At 41.2% G+C, this 17,904-nt stretch overlaps 1 protein-coding gene across 1 annotated transcript; it reads right to left on the bottom strand.

Moving 5' to 3' along the window:
- Positions 1-15,842: 15,842 nt before the first annotated feature.
- Positions 15,843-17,657, bottom strand: LOC137608512 (cytochrome c oxidase subunit 5B, mitochondrial-like). The gene is made up of 4 exons (XM_068334956.1): positions 17,502-17,657; positions 16,994-17,064; positions 16,362-16,461; positions 15,843-16,221 (listed from the first exon to the last, which is right to left on the bottom strand). Exons 1-4 carry the CDS (start codon positions 17,596-17,598, stop codon positions 16,109-16,111), a joined length of 381 nt encoding a protein of 126 aa, XP_068191057.1. The 5' UTR covers positions 17,599-17,657; the 3' UTR covers positions 15,843-16,108.
- Positions 17,658-17,904: the final 247 nt, after the last annotated feature.

Below are 17,904 nucleotides of genomic sequence, written 5' to 3'. Positions count from 1 at the left end.
ATTCATTAAAAAAAAAAAAAAAAAAAGGGGCAGCTATTTGGCAAGCGCACACGCTGTGCTGAAACACACCAACTGACAACATTTCAAGCTGGTGCCAATTGTGTTGTAAAGCAACCTGTTCTAACGATCCAGTTCCATCTGCTGACTAATTAATGTTCTCAACATACAGTCAAGTTTTCCTCTAACAATCAATTTATTTCAACCTTTTGCACTTTTTGCATTGAAGCGTTTCACAAATCATCAGATTCACAGGAGAGGTGAAGGAAAGAGTCCAATAACGGATGCTGAGTTTTACATGATGTGGTCAGAGCTCACAGCTGCTGTTGAGAAGAATGCAAATGACTAAAAGATGGTGCACTCTGTTCAAGAATAAACACAATTACAAGGCCAGGTAAGAGTTGTTTTTCAGCTGATTTATTATCCTTACCAATGTAGAAATCACCATAGGTACTTTGACGATGGCTTTGAAGACAGTGTTTCTCCCAAGACCTGTGGGGTCATCCTGGAATCTGGCTTTGCTCATAACACTGTCACGGTTTGGTATTTGTGTCGTGTTGCTCTGCTGTACTGGAATGTGGCAGGAGGCGGAGCTGAACATGTGGGCGGAGCCTCATCTCCACACCTGTTTCTCATCTCCACACCTGTGCTAGATCAGACTGAGTAGCCTGAAGCTTCTTTAGCCGACTTCTCCTCTGGTTCTGTTCAGACTGTTTTGTACTCTTGAGTTTTCTTGTGTTTCCTGGGTTTTCGCCTTTTGCTTGATTAAACTATGAATGAAAGCTTCTCCACTGGTGTCCTGCATATGGGTCCTAAGCATGTCCTAACAGCAACACAGAAGAAACAGTTTTTACTCATATTTGATCTCAATTCGTAAAAAAATTAATAATCTTTAACACAGCAATGTAGCCTGAATAATGTAGTCCGTCTTGCTATAATAAGAGACCGATTAGATTTGCCTTCCGCATTCTGATCAGCTGCTATGATTCCATGTCCTGATAACCAGCGTGACCCAGACAACCAGGAGCATCAATCCTGCTCTGACTCCATGTGTGGACCCATTAAGGCGTTCATCACGCTGACCTTCTGACCTCCAGAGGACAGTGTGTGTCTGTTCTCTACTCCGTTCGTGGTCCAGCCCAACTCAGGTCCCAAATCACCTTTTAGATCACATATCATGTGATCTCATAATTAATCACACAACAGCAGTGCAAATCTGTTCATTGATTGCATGTAATTAATTTTTAGCTTTAATTTACTTTGGTGTCTATGAGCTCCTGTGGTATCTGGTTCCCACTATATGATCGCTCCCTTTTCTAACTGTGTCTGTTTGGAGCACAAGTCAGACCTAAATCAAAATAGATGAGCTCCAAGTCCAGATCAACACAGGCTCAAGTCAAAGATGGACAAGTTCTAAAAGTGAGGATAAATTTAAGACCGACAATCCGTGAGTTAGTTTGTGAATGAAGTCACGGGTCGAGAATAAATATAGATCAGAGAAGACATTGGGTTTGTCACCATGCGGTCATTCCAGATTCTTCTTTTATCGTAAATTCAAACATTTTTATATAGCAGCAAATAAATATAGAAGTTATGTCATCAGCATTATGGGAATAAAATGACCAAAAAACAAAATATATTGAGCTGAAACTCACTTTAATATCTGTACAGCCGAGGAGGTTGCAGATTGACTTCTTCAGGGTCGTCACCACCAGAGACATCTTTATTTTTATGTTCACATATCGCCTCTTTATTGTCATTTAATCTACTGCTGTGAAGAATTATGGGCCGGCTCCTTAAAGATCTTGGCAGAAGCTCACGGATTTTCTGGCTGAGTGCAGGACAGAAAAGCAGGACCTGGATGGAGAGCCTCCTCTGAATGTCACCTCCTCATCCTCTGTTGCCAGACACCTCCACCCTGCTTCACAGCCACCTGCAGCTAAAGCACACTGAGAAAAACAGAATGTCATCACCATTAAAGAAAATGTCATGACCAATCCACAGCAGTCGTTGGTGTCCCGGTGAAGAGCTATAAGTATTTTACTCCCCCCTCCCAAATCAGCACCCCACCACCACCAAACTGGTGACTCATTCTCACTCAACAATAGCCGGTGTTCGCTACGGTGTGGGTTTCCAGTGAGTCTGACATCCTGACAGCAAAATGAAATCCTCACATCGAAATGGTCCATTTTTGAAAATGTCAGCGATGATATGAAAAGGTCCATCTCTGATAATGACAGCACTGGTGAAGGTAAGAGCATTTGGAGAGAGAGAGAGGGATAATAATGAGGCTCCAGTGCAGGATGACAGGGGGCCTTTGAGGAATGATAGCAGTGGAATTCTGGTCTGGATTGAAGTACTTGTTTCGGCATGGAACCTGTTTTCCTCATTTTGCCGATGAGTTCTATGGATGATACTGTAATCAACAAATTAATGAGAAGTTTGATGCATCATGGGAAATGAAGGATGGGTTGTTGCGGACAATCCTCCAGGTTAGTGATTATAAAAGTCACTCAGAGTTCAGAGGGTGGTTTCCTGTTCATTGATTGATTATTATTGACACATTTCCATCTGTATGTTTCCATCCACTCCACAGTTTTTAGATCTAGACAATGTTTAATTTGACAAACTACTTCCACCAACAGTCCAAACCTGATCTGAATCCTAACCCTTTACCTGGACCTGCACTGACATCCAGTCCCCCTGCAGATATCATCGATATCCAAACAGCAGATTAAGTTTAAACCTGCTGACAAAGTGACCAACAGACCTCTGTGGCAGAAGTAAAAGAAGGAGGACGCCGCACCTCCCCAGGAGGCTAGGACCTCCATCAGGGATGAAGTGACTCTAGTCTGGAGTTCTCTTTAGATAACTCCCCTGTGGCGTTCTGACATTCACAGTCTGATCCATATCACACAGTCACTGTCAAAGAGCAGAATTTCCATCTTTACGGATCTCTGTGGCTGTGGAAACGACACAGTGGTGACGTCTTCAAACGCATTATAATGTGAGCTGCTGTTCTCTCACTGCAATCATTGTGTGAAAGATGGAGGCCACTGAATTGCTGGATCCCAGAAAGTCAATTTCAGATGAGGTGCAGACGGTAATGACGGGCAATACTCCGAGGCAGCTCCCGTGAGGCCTTCTGCCGACTGAAAGTGTCATCGAATTACTAGATCGTCATGCATTGAACCCACCGGAGAGCAAAAAACACCTTCTGGAGGGCCGTGGATGCCGTTCACAGTTCAGCTGGACAGGGATTTGTGAACCGTTGCTCATTATAAAACAATTTGTGATAAGTGAACAGTAAAAAGAGAATAACAAACAGCAAAGGCATGAGGATAATTGTTCTGGTGTATCTGTGTGAACCATCCATCCATCCCAAAGCCCGGGCCTGGACTCTCCCTTGATCCCTTGAAGTCCTTGAAGGGATGTTGGGGTGGAGTCGCTCCTGGGTAGGAACCTTCCAAGCGCTTCTCCTTGGACGTTTTCTGGACCAGGTGGAGGAGAACCCCCACCTCCCCCAGGGGCAGACCCAGGACTCACAGGAGGGATTACATCACATGACCTGAGACCACCTCAGGATCCTCCATGAGGGGAAGGAACGCCGAGAACACCTGATTAGTCTGTTGTCATCATGACCCGATCAGAGGAAGAGCAGCTCAGGTTCACAGCGAACGCAGTTGAATATATTCCAGCACCGACGAAGGCTCATTATTCTCCCTCCAGTTAATCATGAAGCACCTGAATATCACCAAGCTCGCTTTAATTGGTTTCTGTTTTACCCAGCAAACACTGTTTCTGTTGGCATTACACCTGCAAATGAAGTTTTTCAACTGTCTGAACAATTATTCTAAGCAAATAAAAGCTTCAAATAACCTAAAATTCAACACCGCCGCTTTCATGTGACATTTTGATGTCATCACAGCCAGGATGTGTTGTCAGTTACTGCAGCGCTCGGATTTACAATCAATTATTCATGTTCACCGAGGCAAACAAAGTAGTGTGTTGTTCACATTATCTCCCTGAGAGCAGAGGAAGAAGACATGACATGAACACACACGCACACGTACACACACACACACACGCATGCACACACGCAGGAACTTCAGCTGCAGCCTTGTTAACGGAGACGGCCCTGATGAGCGCAGCATCAGGACCCGTCAGAGAAAGCCGTTGTCATGGAGACTGAGTACGTTTACAGTAATTGCAGGCGGGTTCTCCGCTGAAGACGTTTTGTAGTCAAGATGTGTGTGTGTGTGTGTGTGTGTAGACAGGTTTAGTGCATCTGTTCGACGGGAACATGTTGGATCAATAGACATGACAGCGATAGAATCCTCAAGACCTGGACAGTATCTTGATCAAAGACTGAAGTCAGCTGAACTGATAATGATTGATTGACAGCTGTATTCTGTGCTGACTATTGTTTATTAATATTATTCTCGATGATCCGAACCTAACACCAGCATCCTGTCTATGTGTCAAGGTCTGCTTTCATATTATAGTGAAATAACATAAAGGTGTGAGACTCGCTGATGTGGAATCAATAACCTGCTGACTGACTTTACTTTTATTTTACTTGTTAATCTTGAAAAAGGGTTTCAAAGTAAAACAAACCAATAAAATACCCAAACGTATCTACATAAAATATGTGCATGTATTGAAATATGGTCCCGAAATGAAATTGGATGGTTTTTCTTCAAAGACCTCTGTGCTTGTTTTCATTCATTATGCTGAAACAGTTTGAGCACATTCTCACAGGGTCTGAATCTTCTTCATCATTTTTATCCACATTCTATTAATGCCACATCGCTTATGGGTAATTTAATGGCGACAGTGACTCAGTTGGGACAGCGGGTCGTCCAGTGATGGGAAGATGGGCTACATTTGATCTCCTAATCAAATAAAAATTAAATGTAATAAAGCAAAAGTTTCTCTTTCCTCAGCATCCTATTGGTTGTTGTGAGTCTCATATGATCTGGTGAGAAGAAGAACAAGGAAAGGAGAGTCCTCAGACTCGACCAAATAACTTTTAGGACAAATGCATTAGATATTTGTCCAAAATAGACGACTGCTTGTGTGTAGATAGAAGGTTGGCTGACATACAACATGAATTCAGTCCAGTGAAACAGCCCAGGTGGGATTTTTTCTTCCTTCCAGTGCAGCAATCCACGTAGACTCGATTTCCTCCTTCAGGAAGAACGTGGAGCAGATGGAGTTTGGGTGGATTTGCAAACTTTCAGAGAGTCTTTGAGGTGAGTCGTGGGGAGCAGAGAAAGAAACAGCTCCTGCATATCCTGGGGCTGTTCTGCCAACTCAAACCGAATGAAACATTAGAGCTCACCATGGTGCCTTTACACTCTGCTTCTGTGTGTGTGTGTGTGTGTGTGTGTGTGTGTGTGTGTGTGTGTGTGTGTGTGTGTGTGTGTGTGTGTGTGTGTGTGTGTGTGTGTGTGTGTGTGTGTGTGTGTGTGTGTGTGTGTGTGTGTGTGTGTGTGTGTGTGTGTGTGTGTGTGTGTGATTTTCCCAGTCTAGGGGATGAATACCGCTGGAGGCTCGTTGTACAATCTGTAAATCTAAGCAAACACTCTGCCATCCTCGTAGACCCTCGTCTTCCTCGCTCCAGTAGGTCCGTTATACGAACAGGCAGCCTGCTGAGTGACATCGCGTGTGAAGCATGAGTTAAAGTGTAAATAATAAATAACTCATTATTTACACTTATTTAAAGTGTAAATAATGAGTTTCCAGACAAGTCCCTGCAAATTCAGTCAACTCCTGTTGTGTTTTTCGCTTACTGGGGAAGATCTACTATTTAGCCACCAGAAGGGTCTCTTTCTTCTCCTGGAGGTCCTCCTCTGTGCCTCCTCCAGTCGGGTCGTCCCCTGGTTGGTTACCTTTATAATATTGAGGGCCCAGAGGTTTAAAATAAGGGTTTTAGAGGTAGACAAGGTGTGACATATGAAGTGTTGTGGGGTGATTGTGAACTTCTGAGAGTTTTGAAAAAGTTCCTCTCATCAATAGTTGTTAGGAAACCTTAAAAAAAACACACAGAAATGTATTTCTAGTAGGTGTCATGTTTTCTGTCTTTGTGGATTTATGTGCTCCACTGACTATGATTCTGGTTTCTCTTTACGTTAGAGTAACCAATAGAATCACTGAAATTACTTAAGCTAGCTACCGTTTTCAAATGAGTCAAATCAGAAAGACCAAAACTTTTGATTGATAAAAATGTTGGACAGCTGAATTATTAATGGCTAAAAACCTTTCACTAAAAGACATTTTTCCTGATTTTTTTTTTTTTTTTGTGGGATTCTCTTTAAAAATATAATATTCTCTCTCTTGCAGGGCCTGGGAGTCACACTACTTTTTCCAACAGTGCATCCTGCTGTTTAGCTGCCGTCCTGCTGAACCAGGGTGTTTCTGAACTGCCTGCGCCTGCAGAGATGAACTTTGTGTGATCTGAATCTAATGACGCTGCAACTGCTTGGCCGTCACATCAGCAGACACTTGTGTTACGTCCTGTTCAGGACAGGACCTGAAGGCACCGCTAAGCCAATAGTCTCTATGGTCCACTGCAGTTGCAATTGATAGTGTTACACTCCAAAAAAGGGGGATTAAAACCACCACACGACCAATGCCATGCTTCTTCCACTTGAAGTTATTTTATCAATTCCAACTTTTCATACCTCCGGTCCACACCAAACCTGCAAACTTCTTCTCTCTTTCCTTTTTACAAAACCCTGTCTGGTTGCACACCAAACCAATCATTCTCCACATCTACAGATCCAGACATTCTTAATCTAAACAGAAATGATTGCAAACTGTTCTTCCAAATGCAATAAACAAAACTCATGAAATGGATAAACAATCATTCTAACATTTTTTTGTTTTCTGTTAAAAATATAACCAAAGAAATAAACAACAATCATCATAACAATGTTTTTTACATCCCGCGAAGCGGTGATGTATTGTAATTGTCAGTGTTTGTGTGTTTGTCCGTCCATCCTTCCATACAACCACCAAATATCTTCACAACCGTTGCAGATAGAAAGATGAAACAAAATGCACATTACTCTGGTGGCAAAGGGAATGAAAATGAGATGATGACCTTGAGCTTGAGAAAATTTCAAGGTCAAATTTCAACTTTTGTACACTCAGGTACTGGATAAGAGAACGACTAGGGAGAAGGCCAGTGTGAGTAAGACCATAGATCAAAGCACTAGCTTTGAATGATGGTCTGAGATATTTTCTATCCTGAGATACGTGATAGCATACATGCATTCTATTGGATAAAGGCATCCAGAAGTGCGCGGCGTTCTGTGAGTCTTTGACTTCCGTGAGACACAAAAGTGCTTTAAACAGCCAATAGGAGTGTGGGAAAAGGTAATACAGACAGAAGGTGGTTTAATATCAGTATGGGGAGGGTCATTAACGTTTAAATTACCGTAAATATTAAGATAAATAGTTTATCGCTCTATCGCAGAAGCCGTCAATCGCATGTGGTTCCTGGAACGCATAGGAGGAACGACAGCTCACTGTATACCTTTTTAGATACAAATCTCTGAAACCTGGTGAGATGTAATCACAAAACAAAAAGCAACATTGTCAGGAAGCCAGAAGCACAAATATGTATAGGTCAGGGTAAATGTTGAATTCAGGGGTGTCACTGGATGTTGCAGTCTCTGACTGCCTTGTTTCAACTGTGATGAACCCAGAATCAATGAAATGAATAAACAATTCGATAATGTTTGTCCTTTTCAACATCAGCAAAATTTCTAAACTCCTCGAGTTTATTACTATCTCATTCCCTCTCTCCTGACCCATTTCTTTGTCTTTTTTTTAATCTAACCTACAGAACTTTGTTGTGATATTTCCATTAACATCTGTAACAACGTTCGGCTTCTTGTCTATTACCTAATATTACACACTATAACACATTATTACACACTATTACCCACTATTACACTCTATTACACGCTATTGCACACTAATAAATTAGCACATTAGTAAACAGTTAACTGTTTAAACCACATAGAGACTCACTGTTAGCTCAGCCTCTTTAGCTGCTAAATGATCTACAACAGGTTCCTAACAAGTGTCTCATGTCATGAAGGTTCCTAATCGTTATTTTCTTGCCGCCTGCTGCTGCTCCATGCTAAGCTAACATTTCATGCATATTAAACTGGGCGTCTGGTAAGGAAACTGACAGCGCTGGTAATCAGCCAAGTCGTTGCTTGGCCTCCTGCTCTCCACCTTCACGACTCGTGTTTTCATGCAACTAAGTCAGTTTCAGAAATCTCATTTAATTTTGTTTGTCTTGTCAAAACGGTGATTTAATTGGGACTGTGGAGAGTTCTGCAAACGGCTGAGACATCGACTTCTGTGTTTGGAGATGTCCCAGTTTGCAGCAGCCTGCCAGTGAGAGAGTGTTCTGCTGGCTGCTGATTATTTCTGTCTGACAGGATGCTGCTGCCTGCAGGAGACCGAATGAGTCAAGGCCTCGGAGGAAAAATCAGTGGCACCTTCTCAGCTTGTGTCTGTTCAACAGCGCCGAAGAACGCAAATCATTTCAGCCAGCGGAAGAAACAACATCGCACAAGAGACACCGCTGCAGGAAAAGCAGCAAAAGAAACATGTTTACTTAATAAACTAAAATCAAGGCAGTCACAGACTGCAACATCCCGCGACACCCCTGAATTCAAAATTTTGATCTGTGACCTACTTGCGTAGATCAAAGATCAAAGCTAGTGCTCTGACCTACTGTCATTGATCAAAACACTAGCTTTGATCTGTGGTCTTACTCACACTGGCCTTCTCCCTCGTCTTTCTATCTTATGTGGTTCCTGAGTGTACAAAAATTTAAATTTGAGCTTGACCTAGTTTTCTCAAGGTCAAGGTCATCATCTCATTTTCATCCCCTTTGCCACCTGAGTAATGTGCTTTTTGTTTCATCTTTCTATCTGCAACGGTTGTGAAGATATTTGGTGGACTAACAGACGGACGAACGGACGGACGAACACTGACAATTACAATACATCACCGCTTTGAAGCGGGATGTAAAAAATTCAATCATTATCAGAATAGTTTAATATTCTCAGCTGTAATTCATGACATATTCATCAGATGTTTTATGTGTTTTTATTGCGGTGAAATAATTAAATTTTTCCAATAAATCTGGTGAAGCAAAGGGAGAATATTTCCCTGTGGGCAGTTATTACTGAGCATAAGCACCACAAGCTGGTTTTAGCAGCGGTACTGAATGTGACGACAGAGGACCTGCTGAAACAAGAATTCAAATATCAAAAATAGCACAACAGGACTTTTTCTGTCTCTAATGAAGGTTAAAACGAACACTCCGGAACTGATCTGGGGTGTAATCTGTGCACAAGGTCCAGACATGTCCAGACAACTCGGAGGGAAATGAGTCAAACGGGATGATGTTCAGATGTGTGATGATGGAAACTGGAGGTGTCAGCGGAATGGAGACAATCACACATGACCCAATACAGCAGCAGCATATTTTTATAGAAAAATAATTCCACAAATTTATGTCCAGTCAGGTGTGAAGAAGAGAGACGAATCGATGGGAACTTTCACCATCATAAAGACTCTTCTCTGATTGTCTCGCTTGGCACATGTATAATTTACTCAGTGACATCACTAACTGACGTGATGATGTCATAAACCAACTTCATACTTCTAGATGGATGACATGATGCCACACATCTCTTCTTCTGCTGTTCTTCACTCTTTAAAGAAGGAAAGAAAAACATATTAACTACGCTGTGACCCGACCAGAATATAAAACCTATTTTCCTCGTCATTGGGGCTCAAAAAAATAGAATAAAAGGCAATAATCTTACCGGGACTGGCTTTTATTCTTCATTTTTCCCAGTGAGCTACATGGATGACTGAAATAACTATGAAGCAAAAGCTTTTCCATACAGTTCAGAGAGAACAAAATCAACTTAACAGCTTGTCATTTAACGATGTCGGTTTTATGATCCACCAGGCTTCTCTATCGACATGCTGTTGTGTTTGAATGTCAGCAGTTTAACAGCCAGCCATAAATTTCATGTGTGGGAAAGCATCAAACAGCAGACGGGCGTTCTTGTGTCCACCCCTGCAGCGATCATCAACCCATCTCCTTCATTTCCGTCTGTCACCTTTCCTGCACAGTGAAAGATGATTTGCATGTCAATGACAGGAACTTCCTCCTCCCTGTCAGGATAGGGTGCATCCTGACAGGAAGGAGGAAGTTCAGTGACACTCAGCCTTCTGAAGAAGTTCAGTGTCGGCTTTGAATGCAGTCACGATTTACAGCCTGTGGAAGATTCTGCTAAAAAAAACAGCTGGAATCCACTCAGCAGAGAATAGTACGTCTCTGTCAGGATCCAACAATTGTCCAATCAGCTTGCTCCAACCCATCCCCCGCCCGTCCTTGAACAATGACACTTCAAGTGGGGCATCAACACCTTCATGACGTCATCAGGTGATTAATGAGGAAGCTGAAAATAGTCTTCAATATCTTCAACATCCTCATCAGCGAACGCAGGACTGACACTTAAATAATAATAGAAATCAACTGTTTTGTCTCAACAAACAACATTTATGACATCGTGTGTAATTATGAAATTACCAAATTGGTTAATTTAGCACTGACATTTAAAGAATGGAATATTTCAACCAAATATAACCTTAAAAGAGAACATTAAAGATAAATCAAATGATGTTACACACAGCAGGTGTGTGAATGCTCCAGATTGGATGGGTAGAGTTATGAAGAAATTTCTTTTTAATTTTTTAAGACTGAACCAACCACATTTTCATTCCTAACAATCCGTCTACAACCGCCTCTGCTTTGTGGGTCATGGGGGTTGCTGATTACAGGCAAGAGGTGGGGTACACGGTACACCCTGGATACGTCGTCACTGGTTTGCTGAGCCACATGTAGAACAAACAACCACTCATGCACCCACTCACACCTACAGGCAACTATTTACTTGTTTGGGTCAAAGCAACAAGGGTTTTTTGTTGTTTTTTTGTAGATGTTGATGTGAGCCTAACCCTAACCGTTTGTAATTAGTTGATGATGTGATGTTCTATCAAAAGATATCTGGTGTGAGCCGGGTTTCATGTGCATGCGTTATTATTACGTTAACATTGGTGAAGGTGTATGTCTCCTCTGATGGTGGGATAAGAAAGGAACACATCTCAAACTCTCTCTGTGTGTGTTCACTCAGGAGGTCTGCTGCGCTCTGACCCAGAAGAGAACCCAATAGAATCACTGACTGGCCTCCAGCCGGGAGCGGCAGCTCCATCAGCCTGAAGACACAATAACTCGCGGTCAGTTAGGAAATGACAGAGAGACAGACTGACAGACCGACAGCTGTGAAGACTGATGGAAGGTAAGGCTGGCACCAGTCAAAGGTCCGAGCTGGTCCAACTGCAAGTTTATCAACCATTTTGACTTCAACTCATAAAAGTTTTATGTTTCTTCTTTGCTTTGTTGAACTTCAGGAATCCAGCAGATCAGGTTCACCCACAGGTGGAGGTGCTGATGCAATGCTGTGCAGTAAAACAGCAACAAAAGAAGTTCATGATTTAACAACTTTTAGCGGTCATGAAAAAGCAAAACATGGCTTCAAGCAAACTTATTTCACTGTGTCAACCTGGACTGTTTTCGCCAGAGTTCCCTGTTGGCTGCTTTGTCATGGAATGCACTGCAGATGTGGTCCTGAACAAAAATGTAAACCACATATCTGATGTCACCACAACCCGTAAAACGTTCCCCCACCTGCATCTGTCTGAGGTTCTTGTGTTTGTATTCATCTCCTCTCCCTCCTTAGCGACTCCCTGCAGCCTCCGCTCATCCTAGGGTCGTCACTCCCCTCGGCTTCACCTGCCGCTCAGTATTCTACACAGGCAGTGAAACCAATTACATTTCAGGTTTTATTAAACTTACTGAATCGTGCGTCAGAAATTAAACATTTGATCGCTGCTGTCTAGCCGGTGGTGCTGTGATGACATGTCGACATTTCGAGCACTGTGGAAATACTGGTGCGTACTTGTTTACTTGCTTGTTCCTGATAGCACTGGCACAGCTGTTTATTTTTGTGTGCAGAATTCTGGGATGTCTACAGAGGGTTAAATAGATTCCATCACATCTTGCCATCTATGAGGAAGATGAAGCTCGATGTCAATCTCACGTACGTCACACTGGTCACTGATCCAATCACAGATCACAATTAATTAGCCCAAATCCAATAATGATTCTAGACTATATCAATATAAATGTGAGTAATCTAGCAGTATAATGCAAACAATAGAAATCACAAAAGATCAATATGATTCCAACCTCACCGGAAGCTGGAGTCAGTTTGCACAATAATAAAAAGTAACTAAAGGGAAAAAAACGTAGATAAGCTTGTGATTTAAGGACGGATCATTTCCACAGATGCTGACATTAAAAGGAGACTTTTGTTAGTTGATAAAAGAACTTAATGAATCTATGATTGGGTTATTGTTTAAATACCAGTGGAGGTTGAATACATTTCTTTCCATCTGCTCATAAAGCTGCTAACACTTATGTCGTCTTTGTGGCCGTCCAATGAGTTAGTTCTCAAAGATCAGGTCATGTTGCTATGACAACTGGAAAGGATGGTGATGCTCAGCGCTGTTTGTGAAGGCTAAGCTTTATTACCCAAAATATTGTTTCTGATTCACGACATGAATACACAGATTTTCTTCAAAGGAAGTCGACATCCAAACAAGAAAGATCCTAAAAAGAAAGGAGAAATTCTGTACAAAGTGATATTTCCAGGCAACATTTTAGAATTTGCCATTTGAAATAAAAATAATTTTTTAAATGTTTGATTATACATGAATCTGTTAGGGTCTGTTATAAAGTCTGTAAATTGATTGTTCGTCTTTAACAATAAAGTTGAAAATGTTTGAAATAAATGTTGAAATAAATGTTTTTCACTTACGTTTATGTATATATATACTTACACAGTGCATAGAGTACTGTATATACACAATAGCTCGTTTCATACATGTAGCAGAGATTCAAGGACAACTTGATCTGAGCTGTGGCGATGATAGGAAGTAGAGAGAAACCATCCCAGAATCTGAACATAATCTTCCTGCTTGCACTTTTCAAATGTGATAACAGAAGCATCGTAAAATAAAAATGCTTCAGCAGGACGTTAAAGGTCAAAACTCTACCTCTGTCCACCAGATTTAAAAGAGCAGGAGTCCCGTCCGGGCCTCGCCATGTGGGTCCACACCACGTCCATCACAATCAGCTGTAGCTGTGCTGCTGCCATGTTGTCGACTGGGCTGTCAGGAACTAGAGCGCCGCCCCGTAGGTGGGTGGAGGTGGGCAGGTGGGCGAGGAGCTGGAGGCACGCTGGATGGACTAAAGGAAGTGTCACTGATGAGAAGGTGACAAAAAACCCTGAGAAGAATTTACAACGCCTCACGATAATTTTGATCATTTAGCACAAGTCTTAAAGAGAACTGGTTTTATGTGCTCCTTTCGTCTGAAGCTGATTATCCTGATAGAAGAAAAACACTTTCCCTGTTCAATCATATTTTTCTATTTTAAATTATTTTTATCATTATGTTAACATATGATTTTTTTTGACTGCATAGGGTTTGTCATTATTTAAATAACTAAATATTTGGAAAATATTGTTTTGAGAGAAGAGGTTTTTTTATTTGATAATTGTCAATTAAAAAACAATGTAATGATTTTGAGGCATTACATTGTGAAACACAGGATTGTGTTTTAAAGTGGGGAATTAAAATCATAATCTCCTTGTCTAATCCTCTCTGGAATAATAACCTGACACTTTTAATCACTGTTTTGACAACAGAGATGGGACTGAGGATCTTGTCCTCCAGAATCAGATCTCTAAATGAATAGGACTTCCTTATTACAGTATGTAATACTATAATACTGTATGTATATAATAGAGTATGTCTTAGATTCACACACATACTGAGTGCTGATTTAATATGGATTATTTCCTCTCTGGATTGATGACCTGGTGATCGGTCAGGTGTGTGTTGGGAGGGCTTCAACGTCTCCCAGCTTCTTCATGGAATATTTTCTGCCCATGTGAGGAAGTATAAGCATGTTATCTCCAAAGTGAAGTATTAATTGCATCTTTTCACTTTATGACGGCGGCCTTTCACCCCAACAGTTATTTTAAGAAGAAAAAAGAAAACTTGAAGCCAATTACACCTTGTCAGGAGCCGTCAGTGGATCCCAGGGATGAGACAAGGTGTAATTATTCTGATTATGCAGACAATGAGACTCTCAGTGCTAAAGAATTCAGAAGAAGATGGAAGACAGACAAAATATCTATAAATGCCAAACCATCTTTTAACATAATCATTTTCTGCTTATAGTAACTCTGAGGGGGGGAGATGGAGAAAATAGTTAAAATGGACTTGAAAATCATAGAGAATCTACAAAGGCTTCCAAACAGCATGTTTGAAGGGAAGCAGACAGAATTATTTACAACCTCCTCACCCACCGCAGTCGGAACTTTCACCCTCAGGGAGACTTTAAAGGCTGTCGATGATAAAAAAAAATAAAAAGCTACAACAAATGCTCCATGAAGGTGAGTGGAAAATGCTAAGGGAGCTCACACCTCCACCTTTACCGTCATCAAATATGGAGCAACAGATTTCCAGAGCAAAACACAGCAAAAGCGTCAAATCATTATCAGAGAAACACTTGCAAAAGAAAACGTTACATTCAGTCATAAAAATACAACTATTTACAGAGAACCACCACAATCAGCCATTAAATGTAAATTCTATACAAAAAATATATACAGTAATTAAAGTTTTACCTCAGATTTATTGGCACCTACAGATTATTTATAGAAAATACAGCAATGTGATGTATGCTGGTTTTATTAAAATTAAACCATTTAACAAAGCTAAATGTAGATGGAACACATCAGCACCTGCTAGAGTTCTAGCTTTTCAAGACAACTACAATTTGAGGCTAACCACAAATAATTTTACTCATACAGTACCTTAATCTGATGGTTAGATGAACACAAATGTGTAAATCTTGCTGGTCCTGAAAATCATTTAAAGAAATGGGCCAAAAGTTTCATCTTTTAATTCGCCAAAAGGGAAGAAGTTCATTTTTCTAATTACCTTTTGACTTGAAGAGTCTTTTATAAGCAGGATTTGTACAAGTGACAGAATGTTCATGGTGTGAAGTTTTTCAGTTCTGTTGCATCAGGAACACAAGGTGAATATTTGTGACGAGCGCCCTCTAGAGGAAGAGACGTTGTAATCTCTTGAAATTAAATACAGTATTCTATAATAAAACTAGATGTTATACTTTGTTTGGCTTATGTTTTATGCAGCCAAAGTAAATTTGTCTGACTTCAAAAGTCTGGACATACTGCTGGATGTGATTTTTTTTTTTAAATTTAAAATAAACTTCCACTCTGTTTTCATTTGGACACATACCGTAATACTTTAGTTTGATTTTGAAGTCTTTAATGAGTCCACTTAACTTCCAACATTTTGGGAAAGTAGACTCAAGAATTTGGTAAACAAATTTGAAGAAACCATTTAATATAGATAATACAGTATTTCAGATATTTAAATCCGTTTTGATGTGCCCGGTGATCCCTATGCACATCAAACGGGAGCCTTGACTACAGAAAAATTGACATATATAACGCTTTTGAAAAACACTGTCAAATTTGATAAAGTCCATTTTCTAAGAAAAAAAAATTGGGAAAATTCCATCAGAACTAATGTCTAAAGCACAACGAAGATATTGAACCCATAATGAGAAGAGTGAGTGAAGACTTTAGAATTTATTGGTTTGAATAGCAGGAGTCAGTGACACATTGAACAACATGAAAATGACAGTACAATGAATGCTGTAGCAGTTGTGTCCCAAACCTCAGGTGATCCCTCTGTAACTGATGAGGTCAGCCGGTTTGTCAAATCAGGACCAGGAAGTCGACAGAACCAAAAAAAATTTGTTTTAAATTAAGTTCCAGGAATAGTTTGTAGAGAAGCCAAAGCTGAAGCTAACATCTGTATTGACAGAGGTGTGGGGCAGTTAGTGGGGCATCTCATGGGGCACCAGTTTATAGTGGGAACCACAGGATGGGCAACGATGGGCCTCGCCTTCATGGAGCCAGAACCAAACCACGGTTGTGTTGTCTTCTTCACCTGTGGATAAAGGAAACACAAACATAAGCTATTGATTATCAAAATCCCTACGCTCAACCCCTAATGTCAAAAATCAACAGTGAGGACGGGCCAGCGTCTGTCCATCAAATAAAACCTCCTATCTTTTATGAACAACTTACAGACACATCCGATGATCCTCTTGTTTGTGATGGAGGGAACGAGGTGGGGGTCGTCCTTAGTGCCGGCGTACTCTTTAGGCTTCATCATGTTGTAGGGGTCCTGAAGGAGGAGGACAGGTTTGGTCCGAACTACTGAATCATGATACATTTCCTACGAATACACTTCAGTCCAATCTGTTCCGACCACATTGGACCAGAACAGTCACTGACAATTGAGGTCTAACTCTGTTCAGGAACCAGCCTGGAAACACAGCAGCTAATGTCTGAGATAAGCAAACCTAATTTCCCAGTTTATCCCATAACATGCCTGCTGAACAAAGATAAGACCTCCGGTAACAATTAACTGGCTACGGACATTTATTCCCTTCAAGAAGAACAAATTGAAGACGAGCAGATTGTGTTTAATCTGCAGCTGAAGGTTCACATTCACACATATATTCTTCAGGCAAACATCTATTACCCCTATATTCATCACATGCTGCTGATTGCTGTACAGATCGATGTTGACCTTAATTTTCTTAAGTGGCCGGTTCATTCTGAACACGAATTGGGTTTGTAGTCTTTTCAAATACCTCCTCAACTTGTTCGACAGTGACGCAAATGTTTGTTTGACCACAGATCAGCGATCTTACCGTTCCGTCTTTCATGGCTGTCATGATGATCTTCTCCAGTCCTGTGGCTTGTTCCTCATCACTGGGAATCCCTGCCATCATAAGAGGGAAAAAAAGGAAGAGGACCTATTGAGCAAAGCATCCTGCTAGACGAAGGACAGCTGGTCTGGGACAACATACAGAACAACAATTCAACGTGGATTAATGCCAGCTAAGCTAACAGCTAGCATTGCTAAACGTCTGGTGTGTGGCTAACGTCCTGTGTTTTGTCACTAACAGTTTAATCAAGTAAAATTCGTTACACTATTCAACAGAAACAGATAAATAATAATTAAGTTAAATTTTTAACAACAACGACATTATAATTAATTTACTCAAATCCCGGTTTTCCACCCACGGAGTCATACTGCTAATGGTGCTAATTCCAGCTAACCAGGTAGCATGTCTGGGACTTTTGAGTCTCTGTCGCGGCCGTCTCAGAACCTTTTTCGTCCGTCCTCCAGCCGTTAGGTGTGGGTTCAGTTCTCACCTCCAGCCGCCATGCCGCGCCTCAGAACCGGGACCCGGGCAGTGCGGCAGGTCGTCGCGGCTCTCAGAGCCGAGCGGAGCAGTAACCTTGCAGCCATCTCTCCTCCTTTCGCGTCACTTGAGCTGGTCGCAGTCCGATGACGTCAGGGACTTCTTGATTTATCACTGGGTTTGACACAAAATACGTCTTAATAAAATAAAGTAACAAGTCCGAAAAAACATAAACAAAATTAATAAAAAAAGGAAATAAATACAAAAAACACGTCATTTGGTAGTTTATACCTCTTCGACACACTATTTAATTCAGAACTCACCCCAAAACCACACTTGTATCCCTGGACTGGACAGACTGATCCCAGTTAAACCATTTTAACCTAGTGGGTCTGGATTTTGATTTTGAGCCA

This window comes from Antennarius striatus, chromosome 15, assembly GCF_040054535.1.
Source record: "Antennarius striatus isolate MH-2024 chromosome 15, ASM4005453v1, whole genome shotgun sequence".
NCBI classification, from domain to species: Eukaryota; Metazoa; Chordata; class Actinopteri; order Lophiiformes; family Antennariidae; genus Antennarius; species Antennarius striatus.
The sequence above is the reverse complement of the archived record's forward strand: the minus strand, read 5'-3'. Positions and strand labels throughout refer to the sequence as shown.

Coding starts and splice junctions, on each gene's coding strand:
- LOC137608512 (XM_068334956.1), bottom strand. CDS start 17,598: ATGGCTGCAAGGTTACTGCTCCGCTCGGCTCTGAGAGCCGCGACGACC. Junction 17,065..17,501: donor GCGCGGCATGGCGGCTGGAG/GTGAGAACTGAA, acceptor TTATGATGGCAG/GGATTCCCAGTGATGAGGAA. Junction 16,222..16,361: donor GAGGATCATCGGATGTGTCT/GTAAGTTGTTCA, acceptor CTTTATCCACAG/GTGAAGAAGACAACACAACC.